General features: G+C 40.8%; 1 protein-coding gene across 1 annotated transcript in view; it reads right to left on the minus strand.

Moving 5' to 3' along the window:
- The window catches only part of SETD3 (SET domain containing 3, actin histidine methyltransferase), a 62247-nt gene that overhangs the window by 13392 nt on the left and 30806 nt on the right, over positions 1 to 18049 (minus strand). Inside the window, exon 7 of the mRNA XM_054275818.1 lies at positions 1806 to 1864. Coding sequence (XP_054131793.1) covers positions 1806 to 1864 — 59 coding nt within the window. The remainder of the gene's footprint in view (positions 1 to 1805; positions 1865 to 18049) is intronic.

The following is an 18049-nucleotide window of genomic DNA, read 5'->3' on the forward strand; positions in this document are numbered from 1 at the left end:
AAAACACAATTGGCCATATCCCACCTGAAGCAATCATTTAGACTGGGAGTTTCCAAACTTAGTTTCCTTCAAGATCACACTGACTATAGGAACAGCAGAAGGCAATATCACTTGCAGGAAAAGCAGCAGCTCCCAGGTTTCCAAGGCATGCACACAGAACAAATACCAAACCAGGATTGTGATCCTTCTTCTCTTTGCAAGAGAATCTTCACACCTTCCATTGGCTGCATCCTCAGCCAGGATCCACTCCCTGTGTCAGCTTCTGCTTCCCAGCCCTTCACCACATGTTCCTCACACCACACATCCCAAACCCAGGGTCACCTGCTCCTGCAGCTTCTCCTGCTGGGCAGCAGGAGCTCTCATCTGTGCACAAACTCTTGTAAGAGCCAGGGTGTGTTTTCCCCCTCACTCTCTAAAAAGCTTATGTACTGCATGAACTGGAAACCAGTGCAACCACCTGACACATGCACAATCTTTTGGCAAGTATTCCTCTTCAATCTGCAAGATTTTGGCTTAGGTCAGTATTGCTAAATTTTTTGCTCAATAGTATTGAGAGGAAGAAAAGCCACAACATTCCAAACAGATATCCAGGTAAAAACCATAAGGAGAATATTACTTAATTCTTTAGCACACGGACATCGTTCAAAACCCTTCTAAGTCAGGTTAAGTACACAAAATACAAGCGACTTTTTCAAACATGAAAATCTTTAGAAAAGCTTAGGATTCCAGTACTTTCTAGAATTTCAATTTTTATTTTATACCTGAAAAAAATTAATATTAAACACCAGTGGAAAAAAGTGTCTTAGTCTCACCATGTTCTGGCCTTACTACATATATGTGTTGTGAGGTTTTTGAGAGGAAAAAAAGATGTCACCAGGAGAAGGTCAAAATAATTATAATTCCCACAGACTCCACCACTAATATGTACTTATTATACAGAATAAGACTTGTGAAGGATTTCTTCAGAGGAACTAGATTGATAAGAAAGACAGCGGCAAACTGAAATCAACCTAATGTCTAAAAAGAAAGTTAAAGTTAAATTGTAGATAATTCTGATATACAAACACTGCTTGAAACACAGTAACAATATGCTTCATGTTAATTGTTGCAATTTGCCTGTAAAATTTTAGAACACCTCACTTGTAAATTGGTATGTTCCTCCCTTTAAGTGAAGGAGGCATGCTTCAGAAATCCCACTTTCATAGCCTTACCCACAAGTACAACTAGGCTAGAAAACCCCTTATGAATGCCTTTTATTCATGCTATTTTAATCATTTAAGAGAATTAAAGCTCTCATTATCTTAATTATTATTCTTTTAATCTTAGTTCTGTCACCCCTTATAGCACCTCCAAGTGACACTCATGCGCTTCATGTGTACAACTTCCATTCTCCAGCTCTCCTGTTCAACAGCAGCAGCTCGAGATATTAACTTTTGCTAGTGTGTGCTGGGAGAGCCTTTTATGAAAAAAAAAAGAAATTAAAAAAATTTCCCCAAACCCTAAAACTCCTGCCACATCAACTGAATTATTTTCTTAAGAAACAAGGAATTAACCTTAGTAATCTATGTGTGCCAGTGGGATAAACTAACTTCTTATGATGAATGATTATTCCTTTGTAACAACTAAAATCTGCATATTTATTTCACTTTCTTCTTCATTAATAAAGTGTATTAGTATCAAATTCTACAAATAACATTTCAGTAACAATAGGGCTTTCCCACCAATTAAGACTTCCAGGGCCCCATAGTTTACCATAGTAAAAACAGAAAAGAAATAAAGAAAAAAAAATTAAAAGACAGACCAACCTGTAGTCGTCATAAGTGAAAGAATCCTTTAAGGGCAGTTTGCTGGCATTAGGATGGGTCTGCAAAATGTAAGTTGCATAAAAAGGTGAAAAGAGAAAGAAAAGAGAAATCAGAAATCAGTCAGCAGAATTTCATTATTTAGCTGCCTAACAGATCCTAACAAGAGCCAAATGAAGCAGGAGGCGTCCAGCCGCGCTACAGAGGGATCATCATGCTATTATGCTCTCATACATCACTGTCAACTTAATTTGTTGTGCCCAGCAGCCGCCATAAATCTGTTTCTTCATATTTCAAGGCTGGAACCCACAGACATTGTACAAAAATAAAAAAAATTTAAGGTGGACCGAGTATGTGAAGGTAAAACACAATCCAGCCTTCGATGCACAGTGGGAGAAAGAAATCAGACAATAAGTGTGCATTAGCTTTCACCAACTTCCACATTTTCCTCTCCTCTGTGATATCAGTGAGGTATTTCACAAATGCAAGAAATATTATACAAGATTTTCAATTCTTCCTTAATACCTGTAACAGCATTATTCAGTAAAAGTTGCACTACACCTCTGAAACAAAAGCAGATTAAAATATTTAAATGGCTTTGGTGACAAACACTGATTAGGCAGTATCTACATTAACCCATCTACACACACTCCTATCTAAAAGTGGAGCTGTGTCATTTGAGAATGTGTAACGCAGTTCTCATTAACAAGCAAACATTTAATTTCTAAAAGCTTTAAGAAGCTCTGATACCCGTTATTTTTCTGACTAATTAACTTATTTAAAGTCTCGAAAATACAGGTAGCTTTAAGCCCACATTTTCTTTAGAACTTTGTTCCAATTCACAAATGGAAAGCCACAGCAGCATAAATTTTAATCTTCAGGTTCAATTAGGTCTCTGAGACGAATTGAAGCAAATGATCAAACGGTTATTTCAGAAGATACAAATGATTTTTTGCATAGCTCTATCTTTGCGACGCTTTTAATGCATGAAGCTCCATGTAGTACGCAGTTTTTTACTCTTGATGCATTAGCATCACAAGTGCGTGGTAATTTATCATTTCTCACTGTAATGTACTTGCTGGCACTGTGTGCAGGACAGTAGGGGATGAGGTAAAAGTGGCTCAAACCGTAAATCAATTAGAAAACAAAAGCTTGTGCTCAGCGCGCAATTTTAGGCAAATTATATATTACAAAAGACTGCCAATTGGGTGTGAGGTCCCAGGTGGCTGCTCTCCCTCAGCCCCTCGGTTAACCCTTCCGATGGGCTTTCTCCGGAACACGACCGAAGTTAACAATTCCAGCGCCTCCTGTCCCTCCCCTCACTTTTAATTTTTTTTTCTTCGTACAGCACTCTACGTTTCCATATGACTTTCACTCACATCGATAGCACGGTCATTGTGTAATAAATCCCTTCGAATTTAATTGTAGCAACACATTGTACAGTTGTTTCTTCTCACAAAAACATTCAGCACAAACCCAGGACTGAGACAAAGCCAAGACATCACGGGAGGCACCTTCGCTGCCGGACAGTCCGGACCCGAGTCCAGAAACGAACGCAGAAACTCAGCCTTCAGCTGGAATTAATTATTACAAACAAAACCCTCCCTAGAGTTTTCATTCATGACAATCCAATTTCAACTCTTATTGCTAGTGTTAGTGCTGTATTTTGCAGCAGCTTGATAAATTAAGCGGGGAAAGAAGCACCAACACTGCGAGTATGAGCCCCTTAGTTTCCCTTTCCAGCACGGCCGCGTTTCCCTCCGGCCCGTGGCGATCGGTGTGAGGAGCGGGGTCTCAGTGTGCGCCTCAAGTTTACATCCAGCACTCCGCCTGCAGTGCCCGGAGCCCCGTGGGTGCCGCCGCCCCGGCCCCCGGCCGTGCCCGGCCGCTCGGCCCCGCCGCCCCCGGGCCGGGCCCTCACACCGCCGGCCGCGCGGGCCGGCACTGCCCCCTGCCGGCGCCGCTGCGCACTGCTGCGCTCCGCTCCGAGAGGCCAGGGCAGCCCACAGGCCGAGCGGCACCGCGCACTGCTCCGAGGGGCCAGGGCAGCCCACAGGCCGAGCGGCACCGCGCACTGCTCCGAGGGGCCAGGGCAGCCCACAGGCCGAGCGGCACCGCGCACTGCTCCGAGGGGCCAGGGCACCCCACAGGCCGAGCGGCACCGCGCACTGCTCCGAGGGGCCAGGGCACCCCACAGGCCGAGCGGCACCGCGCACTGCTCCGCTCCGAGGGGCCAGGGCACCCACAGGCCGAGCGGCACCGCGCACTGCTCCGCTCCGAGGGGCCAGGGCAGCCCACAGGCCGAGCGGCACCGCGCACTGCTCCGCTCCGAGGGGCCAGGGCAGCCCACAGGCCGAGCGGCACCGCGCACTGCTCCGCTCCGAGGGGCCAGGGCACCCACAGGCCGAGCGCCGCCAGCACCCCCAGAGCCCGCGCCGCACCGCGCACCTGCAACGTGGACAAGCGCCCCGCCGAGCGGGGTCCGACCTGTCCATCCCAGGAGAAAGGTCCCGGGAACGCAAACTCCCCTGTGTGTCCTCTCTGTTCTCTCCTGCTTGCTCCTGCCCCCGAAACAGCAGGATTTAGCGGAACATGCTGTTTTTCCAAGGGTAAGAATGACTATGGCCATAATGCACTGGAAGTGAAAAGGCATCACAGACACTGCAGGGGCTCAACAGCCACAAAGCGACGGCTACAGCCCCTGTGTGCAGTTCCAGCACACACCCCGTTCCAGGAGCACCAGCCCACAGCCTCAACTCCAACTTGGAGCAAACAACCGTGGGATGCAAGATCTATACATGTTGTCATCATCCTCTCTGTAGGAAGCATGTATTAGATCAGTGGATTGCAGGGAGATCAATTGTTCTTTTCACACAAGCAGCCCCCTGTAAGAGCCAACCTGAACACCCAACCCATGGGCAAAGATCCTGGATGTTGCCAAATGCTTTGTCACCCTTCTGGTTTGCAAATCTGTGAAACTTTGGGATGGCCCCGATGTGGACACCATCCAGATGTAACTCACATAAAACCACTAGTAAAGTACAATAAAGGACAAAATATATGGTCTAAAAGACACAGGGCAGAATAAAAATCCCAGCACATGTAATTACCATATTTATAACATCCTGTGGTACAATTTTCTAGTAGCTCTTTTAAAGTTAAGATACGTCAGCATATTTGATCATGTTAGATTTCTGATTTGGTCTATTTTACTATGTAACTTAAAAACCCTATAGATTACAAGAATCTGAAGACACACAAAAAAGAACAATATTCTGATTAAGAATTTGATTTAGTATGCAGCTTCTCTTTATAGTCCCTTGGTAAAAATGAAATCTCCCTAACAAACACTTAATAAAACCTGTCAATATATCTAGAAAGAAAAATGACACAAATGCATTAAGTATTAAATACCCTTGAAAAAAGTCACATATTCCATGAATTTTTGATGTACTATCTTGACATTAATGTAAAACCTTGATATTTATAATTGACAGATATTTAATAAAGTATAGAAGATGACTGCTGCATAGCATGCAAATTGCTCAGACTGCTCAAAAAAGATACAGACATATTTAAACTAAACAAACACTTAATATGTAAAAAAAAAAAATCAGATCTAGCTTTTACAGGTTCATGCAGCTAGGTCTCTACAGATTAGCTTTCAAATGTGACATTATCCACTACATGAACCCTAATTTTAACTTACCAAGTCTGTATGAAGTAGTTTCAGAAAGTTGGGAGGGAAAGCTTTAAATAAAAAATGGGAACATGAAAATGTGAATATATTCATTTAGATGCAGGTCCTGACATTCTACTGAAAGAGTTATTATAAAGAACAAATACCATTTATTTCGTTACCCTTTCTGTGAAAATATTGTCAGAACTGGCAATCAGGGTGATGACCACTGCAAAAACAAATAGTGGCATGCTGAATTTCATTTTCCTCCTGATGCTGCTATTCCTAAAAAAAAAAATGAATAAAAAATGCTTTTTCCCCTTCAGTGTTCCAAGCCTTCTTTGAGACATTTGGAGGATATCTCAAAATAACCAGAAATATTAAAAAGTAACAGTGATTGCTGCCAGATTGTCTGCAGCCACTGTGGAAAGAGACAGACTGTTATTCTAGTCACCTAAAACACTATCAGACTAGAAGCCAGTTACTCAGTATGGCAATCAGAGGAAGGGGGGAGGGGGGGAGAGAAAAAAAAAAAAAAAGAAAAAAAAAAAAGGACACTTCCAAACATATTTTCTCTTTCTGTGAAGCAGCAATATCCAGTGGTTCACATCTCATGTTTAATGCCTCACAAACAAGCAACACTCCTGATGTGCCATAGGGGCCTCTGTGGTAATTATTTCTCCATCAAACTTTTAGATGGACATCACAAGGTAATGATTCTCAAGTTGCAGAAAGTAGATGCTAAAGCACTCCCACTTTGAGGGTTTGTTTCATTTCAATGGCATGAAGGCTGCAGTGTAGAATAGTGGGTGCCCTTCCAGCTAAGAAGCCATCACAGCCTTCACTCTGCTTCCCAGCCTAGGGGCATTCACCTCCTGTCAGAGTGGCCAGACTTCTGCAGACAGTAACCCTTTTCCCTATTCCATCACAAAATGCTACAGCTCATTTATCAGAGTTCCTAATCTTGATGGAGAATTTCCATTAAAATTGGCTTAACATTTGCTTGTTTACCAAGTGATGCAAAGAACAAGTCCAATTACTATAACACACAATACGATGTCTGAGTAGAAGGAAAAATTAAAGTTTACTTAGTGTTAAATTTGTGTTCACATCTACACTACTAGATGCCTTGAAAAGAGCTGATGTATTTTTATGTGAAGTCATATTGCCCAGTGTATTACTCTGTGCTATTAACCCTTGTATAATCCAAGTAAGAAATCATTTTTAATCATATTTTAATCATTAGATGTGATCAAAGTTAATTGTCTTTTAAAAGACACCACCTCTAAGCTGAGATAAACTGATCATTGGACCCATCTACTGCTCCACTGTAATACATAGCCAGAAAAAGGTTTTTAAAAAATCCTCATTTTTGTTTGTTTCCTGAGTTTGTAGACAAAGAGATTGTTGGACTTTCGTGACAACTATTTCAAGTACTCACCAGGTCCAAGGCAAAGTTGTGGGCAATCACTGCATTGATATCACTAAATCAGACCCCAGGAAATGATCATAGCTGTGTTAAAAGTATACTGAGGCTACCACTGCACTCCCTTCACAGCCCTCAAAACACTAAGGGTGCTTGAAACAGTTAAAGCCAAAACCACTTTAAGTTTCCACCTTGTTAACTTTCATTACTTTGAACATAAACCCCAAGGGTTAGTTGCTTTTGACCAAACAATTTTTTCTTCCTCTCCTTTGGAGATTCTTCCCTCTTTCCACTGTACTCATTAACATGGGGAGATTTCGTTATGAGCCTTGGTGGATGCTACTTGATGGTTTCAGGCCAATGTGTAGGTGTACAAAAACACAAACACACACACATTCAGGGCCAGAAGCACGAAGATCTGTCAGCATTTGCTGGTTACTGTCCCTTTCCCAGCTCTGGAAATCCTTTGAAGCAGCAGCCTTGAAGAGAAACTCCTCTCTGTGGAGCTGCTGAGGCTTTAACTGCCCTAAAGCTAAGTAAAATAAAGAATTCAGAATGGAGGATCCTAGTGATCTACAGGGAAACAAGAATTCGCTTTTTCCATTGGACATATGCTGCCTAACCTAATGAGGGAAGCCAGTTTACTGTACAGGACAGGAGACAAAGCCAAAGATTATTTTACTTTGTAACAGCAGTTTATAACTACTGAGGCATACTACAGAATTTTCAAACAGGCCAATTCATGAAGTGCTAGGAATAATGTTCCCAAACTCGTGTCATTATATGACTCTCCTAACAGAAAAAAGATAGTTCTACTTTGCAAAACCTAATAGAATGAATCTTAATATTAAAAAAGGATTGAAACTTCTTAAATCTAAATAATATTCTTGCTTAATTCTGTATGTCAGCAATTTTTATTTACTTTCAGCCAATATACACAAGAAAGCACTGTTCCAGACTATTAGGGGATTCACACAGCGGAAGCAAAGTGGAATGACTCCTTCTGGTGCAATGGAATTTAACTGTGCAGTCCCTTTTTCTGTACCTTCTACCTGCAAAATTGTTCTTTGTTAATGAGACAGCAGTGGCACAACAGACAACTCAAATCATTAACTATTAACTCAAGGGTCTGAAGGACTGACAACCCACTTCACATACAACGTGGATATTACTGTTTGGTAGACAGAGGACACAGAAACAACTCTGAACTGACTGAAATGAGCACCCCACCTCCAATCCTGTGCCATCTCCTTTTTTAAATAGAGGCAAGACAGCCATGGACTCCTTAACATCTACTTCTTGATTACTCCATTTCAGAATACTACTTAATCTGTATGTGTGTATCTATACATACACAATTCTGAAATACTAATGTTTCCCAAAACAGAAGACACTCAGATACAGCATTTAAGTAAGTGACCAAGTTCTCTATACATTTTTTTTTGTCCTTTCACAAAATCACTTAGAGCTGAGTGCAGTCCCATTAAGGGCTGAAATGGGAGAAGCTGGGCTGAAGTAAGAGAAACTATGTTTTGTAATGAGACAGCCTCCCGAGTCCTTCCCAAAGCAGTTCACGTGACAGAAGGACACATGAGCTCCACTATTTCCTGTGGTAAATCTCCTTGCAAAGTTTGAGTTTACTGTTCATGTTGAGCCTTAGATTTATTTACAGGTTCATTCTGCAGTGTTTCATTCACACAGATACAGTAAGATAGCTACAAAACCCAGCTTCCTTGCAAGGGTCTGTGTTTGTATATCATGACACATCTTTTCCTCTATAGGCTCCTCCCGAGGTACAAAGTTTACCTTGAGCATTTTTCATTTCAGGAAACATTTTACCTTGTTAATTTCAGGAGCTGGACTTTGATGATCCTTGTGGGTTCCTTCCAACTCTGGACACTTCATGATTCTGTTTAGTGCAACACCAAGGAACTACATTCATGCACAAATCCATCCCACAACTCTACTATTAGTGAACTCCACTATTAGGTGAATCACAAGCCACAAATAAAATGCTGTGATGGAAACCCTGAAGTGAACTGCTTTGAAAGGACAGAAATGGTGTTTCCAATTCACAACCACTTCTCAACAAAGAGTTTGCTAACAAGCATCAATATTATGCACTACAGCCAAGTTTTGTTACCTGTGATTCTATTACTCAAGTTTTCCAACAACTCCTACCAGGAGCCACCTAGGTGGAAGCCTGGATCACGATCACCTCATAACCAAGCTCCCACAGGCCATGGTAAGTCCTGGAATGAAAGGTACTAGGGCTACAGCGGCACACACATCCAAAACTAAAACCCTACCATTTCCTCTTCAACCAGCATTCAAACAACAGTGCAAGAAAATAAACTTTGGTTTACTTAGCAACATATCAATGTCCTACTGTGTGGAGTATTAGCATTGGGTCTGACTGAAGAGGATAATCCACTTTGTAATTTAGTTAAATTACTAATTTTAACAAAGATAAGTACCCTGTATAATTTTGCAGTGCTTAAAGAATACATCCTTTGAGTATTCCGCTCTAAGAAGCATCAGCTTGTTATAATATTTTAAATTTATGGAACATTTGTAACTGCTGTTATATCAGGAAAAATATTAAATCTGCACAATAAGTACAAACTTTATATGAGAAAGTATACTTGTAAGTGCGTGATGATCTCCTGATGTCTGCTGAGGCACTCACTTCCACAAAAGACACAGACAACATCCGTGGGGATAGACTCAAATGTCCCACAAAGTGCAACTCAGTTTAAAAAAAAGGCTGCTAACAGAAAAGCAAACAAAAAACTGTCTCCACTCTATTGGCTGTAAAAAGAGATGCATATCCGCATTCTCAACTAGGAGAGTGGTTGAGAACCCCATCTTCAAAAAAATGCCTTAAAAGCCCATACTACTAACAAGAGAATGTATTATTCCTCCCAAATGTGGTTTAAACTAAGCAGAAACAAATTTTGTTTTGCATGGCACATACACTGAAGTACATCTCTGCTTCTCCAGAGGAAAGCAGGCGTTTAGGCCACTACAGCAGAATCCATTCAGAATATAAAATAAATTAAAACCTGCTGACTAGGAGATCTTAACAATGTCTGTACAATGAAAGATAACATCTATATCCAAAATGAAAGATATGTTTTATCCTGTTTGTCCTCCAACTCCGAATCATTTTGACTCTAAGAAATAGCAGACACCAAGCAGGATGTGCCTGCATTCCGATCTAGGCCAGCACGGTCCAACTGGTGCCCATCGTCTGAATCTGGACCACAGGATGCCTCCATATGGCCTGCCACCTTTCCCTTGGAGGAGATAGGGAACAGCTGCTTGAGGAGCAAACGCTGCCTGAACAGCCCAACACCTCCTCCTGTGTCCGGCTGGCTCCAAGCCCAGAGCTGTCGCCGTGTTCCCAGGGAAGGCAAGGAAGGAATGGGGGAAGAAGGCAGCAGAACCTCCCACCCACGCAAGGACTCGAGCTCTTCATCTGCCTGCCTCGGACAGACACAGCCCAGCAAAGCCTGGAGCTGCTTCTGCCATGGAGAGGGGCAGCCACAGGAATGGCCCCACAAAGCCCCAGGATCTGCTGTTCCTGTCATCATGGCCGGGGGTGGGATATACCAGAAGTGACACAAAAATCAGGAATTTGGCACACGTTTGCAAAGTCTAAACCACCTTACAGTAGCTACACTAAGGGGTACAGTACAAGCATACTGTCAATCTTCAATCTGCTGCCAGCAAAACAGATTAATACAATATTTTGGCCTTCACAGAGAGGAAAAACACAGAAAAGCATAAATATATTTCATTATTAACTGCCTATTTATTTATTATTGATCAAGAAGAACAACTTGGGCATTGAAACCCAGACAAAGCAAATTATATAGCAACACTATTTTTACCTTTGCAACTGCCCACTCAATGTAATTTTAAATCTCTCCTTAAGGTGACATGCATAGTAGACAAGTAAAAAAAAGGGAAAGATTTTACAGGGTTTACAACTGTGCCATCTTTCTTCCACCCATTTTTCACAGTGTCGCTGACATCATTTCTGAAAAAAAGCTATTTGACTGGTATGCCAATGAGTATAAATCAAGCAGGGAGGAAAACTGAGAATTCTGAAGACCTACCTGGTACAGAAACAAAATTGAATTTCTGTTTCAAATACATCTGCTTTTGACTGCATTTTGGTTGATCTCTTTGGAAGCATTAAAATATTCTCTATTACTCTATTATTATCCACTTAAAAATTATTACTCTATTATTATCAACTTAAAAATAATAAAATTTTCTGATTACTTCAATAGGGTGTTTTAAAAGACAGTATACTTGTCTGCATTCAACTCAAGTAACATTTAGCACACAAAAGTTAAATGGTGGTATCTTCAAGCCAAGTACAGAGAGACACCAGATGTTCTACTTCACACTGACCTGGAAAATCATATGCTTATTGGAATAGGATAGATTAAAAACAACACAGAAAAATAATGTAAGAGCAGCATAAGTCACATCGAAAGTATCATCACAACTTCAAAAATTGGTATAAAAATTATGCTAGAGATGTGAAATCTCATCTAATATACCCAATATTGAAGTCACACACAGTACCAGATTTTAAAGATGCTATGATGAAATCTAGAACTCGATGTGTTAAACATCCAAACTAAAATGATATTCCAGTCCCCAACAGCTAATGGCTGAATTTTAGAATTTCATTCACGCTAAATCAATTAGTCAAATTTTATATGAATATATGAAATTTAGTATCTGATCAAAAGGGATTACAGTCTCCAGGAAATTAAGTTCTCTGTCCAGTACTGCACACAAACAGATAAAAACATCTTTGGATAGATTACTGCAAAGCTTGTATTCACAACAGGACTACAACAACACTTTCACAGTGTCCAGATGTCAATACACCCTAGTCAGAAAACTGTTTGACAGTGTTCCTGTGAAATGCTGGAAGCAAATCAGACTACAGATAATACCTAAAAATTGTAACAACTTCTACCAAATTCTATTTTAAAAAAATATTTAAAAGAGTGTGACTCATGGGGCAGCTTCTGTCTCCTTGAGTAAGAGGAGCTTGACAGAAGGAAAAGAAAGCAAGTATTTGCTCATTAACTTTGCAAGGAAACATAAAAGTGAGTCAAAGAATGTAAGTTTACTTGCTAAAATGTTACTTAAATAGGTGACTTTGCCTTCTTCATTCAGTAAGAATTTTAGAATTAAACTGATCTCTCTTGTACTGGGGGGCCCAGTACTGGACACAGTACTCTGGATGTGGCCTCACCAGTGCTGAGTAGAGGAGAAGGATCACCTCTCTCAACATGCTGCCAGCAATCCTAATGCAGCCAGGATGCCAGTAGCCCTTTTTGCTGTAAGGACACATTGCTGGCTCATGCTCAGCTTGTCCCCCAACCTAATAATGGGATCATTTCACTCCAAGTGCAGGACTTTGCACTTCTTGCTAAATATCAATTAGCAGCCCATTTTTCCAGCCTGTCAAAGTCCCACTGGATCACACCTTACCAGAAACTGAAGTGAGGATAACAGGCTTGTAGTTCCCTGGAATGATCTTTCTATCCTGAGGATAGGAGTGAGTTTGCTTTCTTCCAATCCTCAGGAAAGTCTCCTAATCATTATGGGAAGATGATTGGGAAATCATCGCTCAAAGATCACTGAGAGTCATCAAATTTGCTTTGAAAGGACCTCTAAGGGTCACCTAGTCCAGCTCCTCGCTGTGATGAACAGGAACATCTTCAACTGGATCATGGTTGCTCAGAGCCCCATCCAACCTGACCTGGAGTGTTTCCAGGAACAGGGCATCCACAACCTCTCTGAGCAACCTGTGTCAGTGTTTCATTTCTCTTTTTGTAAAAAATAGCTTCCTTAGACCTAGTCTAAATCAACTCTCTTTTTTTAAAACCATTACCCTTGGTCCTTGCAACAAGCCCTGCTAAAACGTTGGTCCCCATCTTTTTCACCCCTTTTAACTATGGAAAGGCTGCTTTAAGACCTCCCTTTTTTTTTTCTCCAGGATGAACAAGGCCAGCTCTTTCAGCATTTCCTCACAGGAGAGATGCTTCAGCCCTCTGATTATTTCTGTGGCTATCCTCTGGAATCTCTCCATGTCCTTCCTGTGCTGGGGACCCCAGAGCTGGGTGCAGTACTCCAGGTGGGGTCTCACCAGAGCAGAGGGACTGAATCCCCTCTCTCAACCTGCTGGCCACCCTGCTTTTGATGCAGCCCAGGGTACAACTGGCTTTCTGAGCTGCAAGCACACATGGCTGGCTCCTTCACCAGCACTCCCAAAGTCCATCTTTGCAGGGCTGCTCTCAATCCCTTCAGCCCACAGCTGTATTGATAGCATGAGTTGCCCCAACACAGGTGCAGCACCTTGCACTTTCCCCTGGTGACCTTCATGAGGTTCCCAATTTCTCAAGCTTGTCCAGGCACCTCTAGATGGCATTCTGGTACTTGCAACTCTTCAAGGCCAGTCTTAGCAGTAAAGGAAGGCATTTGGTACCCCCATTTGACATGTTCTATGTCACAGTCCCCCCGCTCCATCCAGCAGCAGGCCCACATTTCCTTTGGTCACCTATGTACATATAGAAACCCTTTTGATCACCTTTGATATCTCTTGTAAGATGCAATTCCTACTGGGCTTTAGGTTTCTTAACCACATCCCTGGATGACTGGACAATACCTCCATATTCCTTACAAATTACCTGTCCCTGCTTTCACCTTCCCTACGCCTCCTTTTAAGGTCTGAGTTTTTGCCAGGAGTTCCTTGCTGAATCATGAAGGTCTCCTGGCACTTTTGCCTGACTTCCTGCTTTTGGGATGAACTGCTCCTGAACTTAGAGGAGGTGCTCTATCAATACCAACCATGTTTTCTTTCTTGGATCCTTCTTCTCTCCAAAGCCTTATCTCATGGGACTCTTCCAAGCAGGTCCATGAAGTAGCCAATACTGCTCTCCTGAAGTCCAGCATCATGACCTTTCTGTTTGCTCCTCTCAGGATCCTGAAATCCACCACCTCATGGTCACTACAGCCAAGGCTGTCTTCAACCTCTGCATCTCTAACAAACACTTCTTTGTTTGTAAGTCTGAGGTCCCTGTATGCAAGTAGCACCTCTCCTCATTGGCCCCTCCACTGCTTGGCTGAGGAAGCTCTCCACAAACCTCCTGGACTGCTTATGCCCTGCTGTGCTGTTCCTTTAACAGATACTGGAGTGAGGTCCCCACTGAGGACTGCAGGCTCTGCAAATGTGAGGCTGTTTTTAGCTATCTGTAGAAGGCCTCATTCACTTCTTCCTTTCTCCTGATCAGGCCTTATAGCAGAGGCCCACTGCACTGTCAACCATATTGGCTGAGGTTCAGGTCTTTTGTTTTTTTATTCTAGACTGATAACTTGCTCTTCAGGAAAAAAAATGTGGTCCCTCAGTGGTCCAAAGACTACAGGCTGAAAGCACTGTGTACATCAATGCCAAACTGTCATTCTGGACAGTCCCACAAAACTGGTGTTTTTTCCAGCACATGAGACAGATTTGTAGAGATACTACTTACTCACAGAGTGCCACTGAATGCATACAGCCATGGCAAAAGCTATGGTTAGCTAATGGTCTGATGGTTTTGGACTTACCACTTCAAAGATTTTAAAAGACAACTAAAGTTATCATAAAATTGTCTTTTATTTAGGCAGGTAGTAACAGCCTTTACTGCAGCTGGGGAAAAGATACAACACTGCTTCAAACTCATCATGTTCAAAATGTAAATAGTTTGGACACTTCCACCTTCTCTAAGTGCACTCCTTGTCTTCATATCTTGTTTTGATTCACAAAAACTTCTCTGTAGCTGACTACAAACAGGCATAGAGATGCACCTGAAAATTAAACACAAAGACCACTGCATATTCTTTTAAAAAAGCTTCAAACTTGGCTGTATTTTCTTTAGGAATATGATCTCACTGTGATTGTCTGTAAACTATATGGCTCCCTCTTGTGTCTATCTTGCCACATTTCAGTGGACAAAAAATTTTTAACATTAAGCCATAAATATCTGGGCTTTGTTCACCCTTCTGCAGGCATGCAGTGCTCATAAATGTTAAGGAAGTCACCGACATACCTTCCTTTCTCTTCCCCTGAGAAGAGAAAACCCTGCAGCTTACAGACTTTCTCTTTGGAGCAAACTATAAAAAATCTTGCAAACTACAAGTCTGCAGCAATGAAAGTAATCTTTTGAGCATTCCCTGTATTTTGATACCAATGCAGAGGCCAAATGCACCACTGAAGTACATCTGCAACAACTTTTAACTATTTTTTAGTTATCAAATTACATATGTTTAGAGAGGTGTCAGTGTGGTTTATAGAGCCTGGCTAACATGCTCAAGAGTTTATTTTTGTCTGCTCAACATCCCACCTGTTTCTGCTTATCAAACCAGACTAGAGTTTAGCTTGCAACAGCTGTGAAATTCATAAATCTGCCCATTCTTCATGTGTAGCCAGACTAAGCACTTGGAGAACGAGTCAGAACTGCAGCACTCACCCTTCATGGAGAAGCTAAGGAAATAAAACAGAGCAGCACTTCTCAAACCATGTTTGAAACTGCTCACCATCAGAAGCCAAATTATTTTATAAGCAGTCTAGCAATCCTATTTGGAAAGAAAAAGAAGCATTTGAAGACAGGACCTGTTAACCCTTTTATTCCCTCCACCATTAGAAATATTTTGTAGACTAAAAATATTGCAATTAGAATATTTTGTCTACACAAAGTAGCCCCTTTTTTAGTATCTTCAATTAGCAAAAAACCCCAGCTTCTATTTCAGGATGCTGCTAGCATTACTTCCCATAGTAGAACAACTATCAATAAAGTAAACATAGTTTTAAGATTTTTGTATTATAAAAAATGTATCTGTACTTAAAAATATATACTTTAAAAAAATTAGTCTGCATATTGAAAGCAATATGAAAATCCTGGTCACACAGGACAGCTTTCATTTAAACACTTCTACTAAAGCAGTAGTAATACTGAATGAAATGATGGTATACAAAAATCTAAAATACCCTCATTTAATCAAGCTTGCAGAGTACACTGCCTTTCATAGACAAGTGGGTTTGCTTTGCTTTTTTCATTTATATGAAAAATTTCTCTTTCGCTGTTTGTTCCCTTTTCCATCTGCTCATGAATTACCCTTAGCATTAGTATTTTGTGGGTCAATTTTGTTCAAAACATGATATGAGTACGTGCAAGCTGATACTAAAATTAATTTCAGCTTTTATGAATAAGGAAAAATGGTACTGTTTTAGGGAAGAAAGAGACTTCTATTTTTTCCTCTATGAACTCCTTTCCTCCACCATTTAATAAATTACTGGCTCTTATTTTAGAGAGCAGAAGCAGAAATCAAAAATTTAAACTTTTCTGTAAGTTTTCATCAAAAACATTGATAATAGCTGTCCAATACATACAGTTGGCATTCCTGGAGCCAACTGAGTTCATTTGATTTTCTAATGTGAACAGCACTATTTGCTGAATAGTAGTGAAGAAACATTCAGCTGAAATTGTGGTTACATGGCAGTGCTGAAGTAAGGCACCAAACAACCAGGGCCCACTTAAAATTTAACTAAATACTTACTACCTCTCATCCTGCAAAGGAAAGTAAATAAAGCAAATGAATCCTACCTGATCTACCTTCATCTCATGTTCAACAATGTGAAACAATAGCTATAGAACAAGATATGCAACAAGAACACAAGGCAAGCAATAAAAGCATTTGTCAGGAGAACAAAAAAAAATTGATCTCATTTTCTGACCATTCTGCATTTCAGAGTTTTTTTTAAACTAATGTTGCAGTCACACAACGTCTCCCATAATAGTACTGGTGCAAGATTACTGAAAATGATGGAACTGGTCATAGTGATAGTTCAGCTGACTCAGTTCTGAAAAGAACTGCAAGAGCAAGAATAGCAGCTAGAAGAATTGGATAATGTTCCACAATATTCTGCTAATAACTTGTTAAAAACAAAAGACCCTTTTAGGGTGAAAAAAATGTTCTAAGGCCCAACATTTAGAAGCTCTGTTTGATCAGGCAGCATATTTTGAGAAACTAAGTGAAGGCTGGAAGCCCAAGTATGGACTGGCAGTCTAAGAGAAGCCACAGCAAGAAAGAAAGAGTTGGCTGAACTATCATTTCCTCTACTGTGACACCTGGAAGGAAGAATTCAGTTCCCTTTCAATATCAAGGCCACTATTTCTAGCTTATTCCTTGTGCATCTGATTTGGCTTTCACCAATCCTTTTCAATTACTTCAGTTTTCAAAATGTATCCCTCTGCTCCTTACACTCCATAAACTGAATTTGTGTTTGAAACATATTCAGTTCTTGAAACAACAAACAGCTACACAAAATAATGTAACTTTTCTTAAATTAAAACAGTTGACAGAATAGCTTTGGAACTCTGATAACACCAAAGGAGAATAGAATTGCCTTGTGTCTTCTGACCTCTCTCATGGCCAAACAAAATGTCTCTAGGTCACACATTTGGGGAGATTCAGTACACAAAGCCATACATTTTTTATACAGATTGTGCCACAAAAAGTTTTGAATGTCTGGACATTGAGCACTACCTTGAGAACAACACATCAACATTCACTACAACATTATATCCAGATATCAGTCAGACTAACAGAGTTGTCAGAAACTTGGTTTAAATCACTACTTCAGAACACAATGAAAAGTTCACCCATCTCAAGCCTCTCCATACCCTAACTGTTACCAGATGGGTTTATCTTTGTATTTGAAAGCAATCAAAAATAATTACACTAAACAGAACTGAAAACAACAGTTAATCCAATTCATTGGAAATACAACATATGCAATGGTTTTATTCTGTCAATTAACAATTATAATTTTACTTTGTTAAATGCAAACTACACACTTTTCAAAGAATCATAGAAGCATGCATAAGTTGTAGATCTCTGCAGGTCATGTAGAAAAGTTCCCAACCCACAAACTTCTAGAGATTGGCTAACAATAGCAAGATGAAAGCAGTGACTGGATCATTCCTAATCTCCTTTTCCCCAAAACAAACAAATCCAGATGCCTTGGTCTCCCATACAGATAAAGGGCTCAAGCAAATTACATCTTAA

The sequence above is a fragment of the Melozone crissalis genome, unplaced genomic scaffold (genome assembly GCF_028551555.1).
Source record: "Melozone crissalis strain CALT ecotype California unplaced genomic scaffold, PUWL_Pcris_2 ptg000018l_1, whole genome shotgun sequence".
In the NCBI taxonomy this organism is placed as follows: domain Eukaryota; kingdom Metazoa; phylum Chordata; class Aves; order Passeriformes; family Passerellidae; genus Melozone; species Melozone crissalis.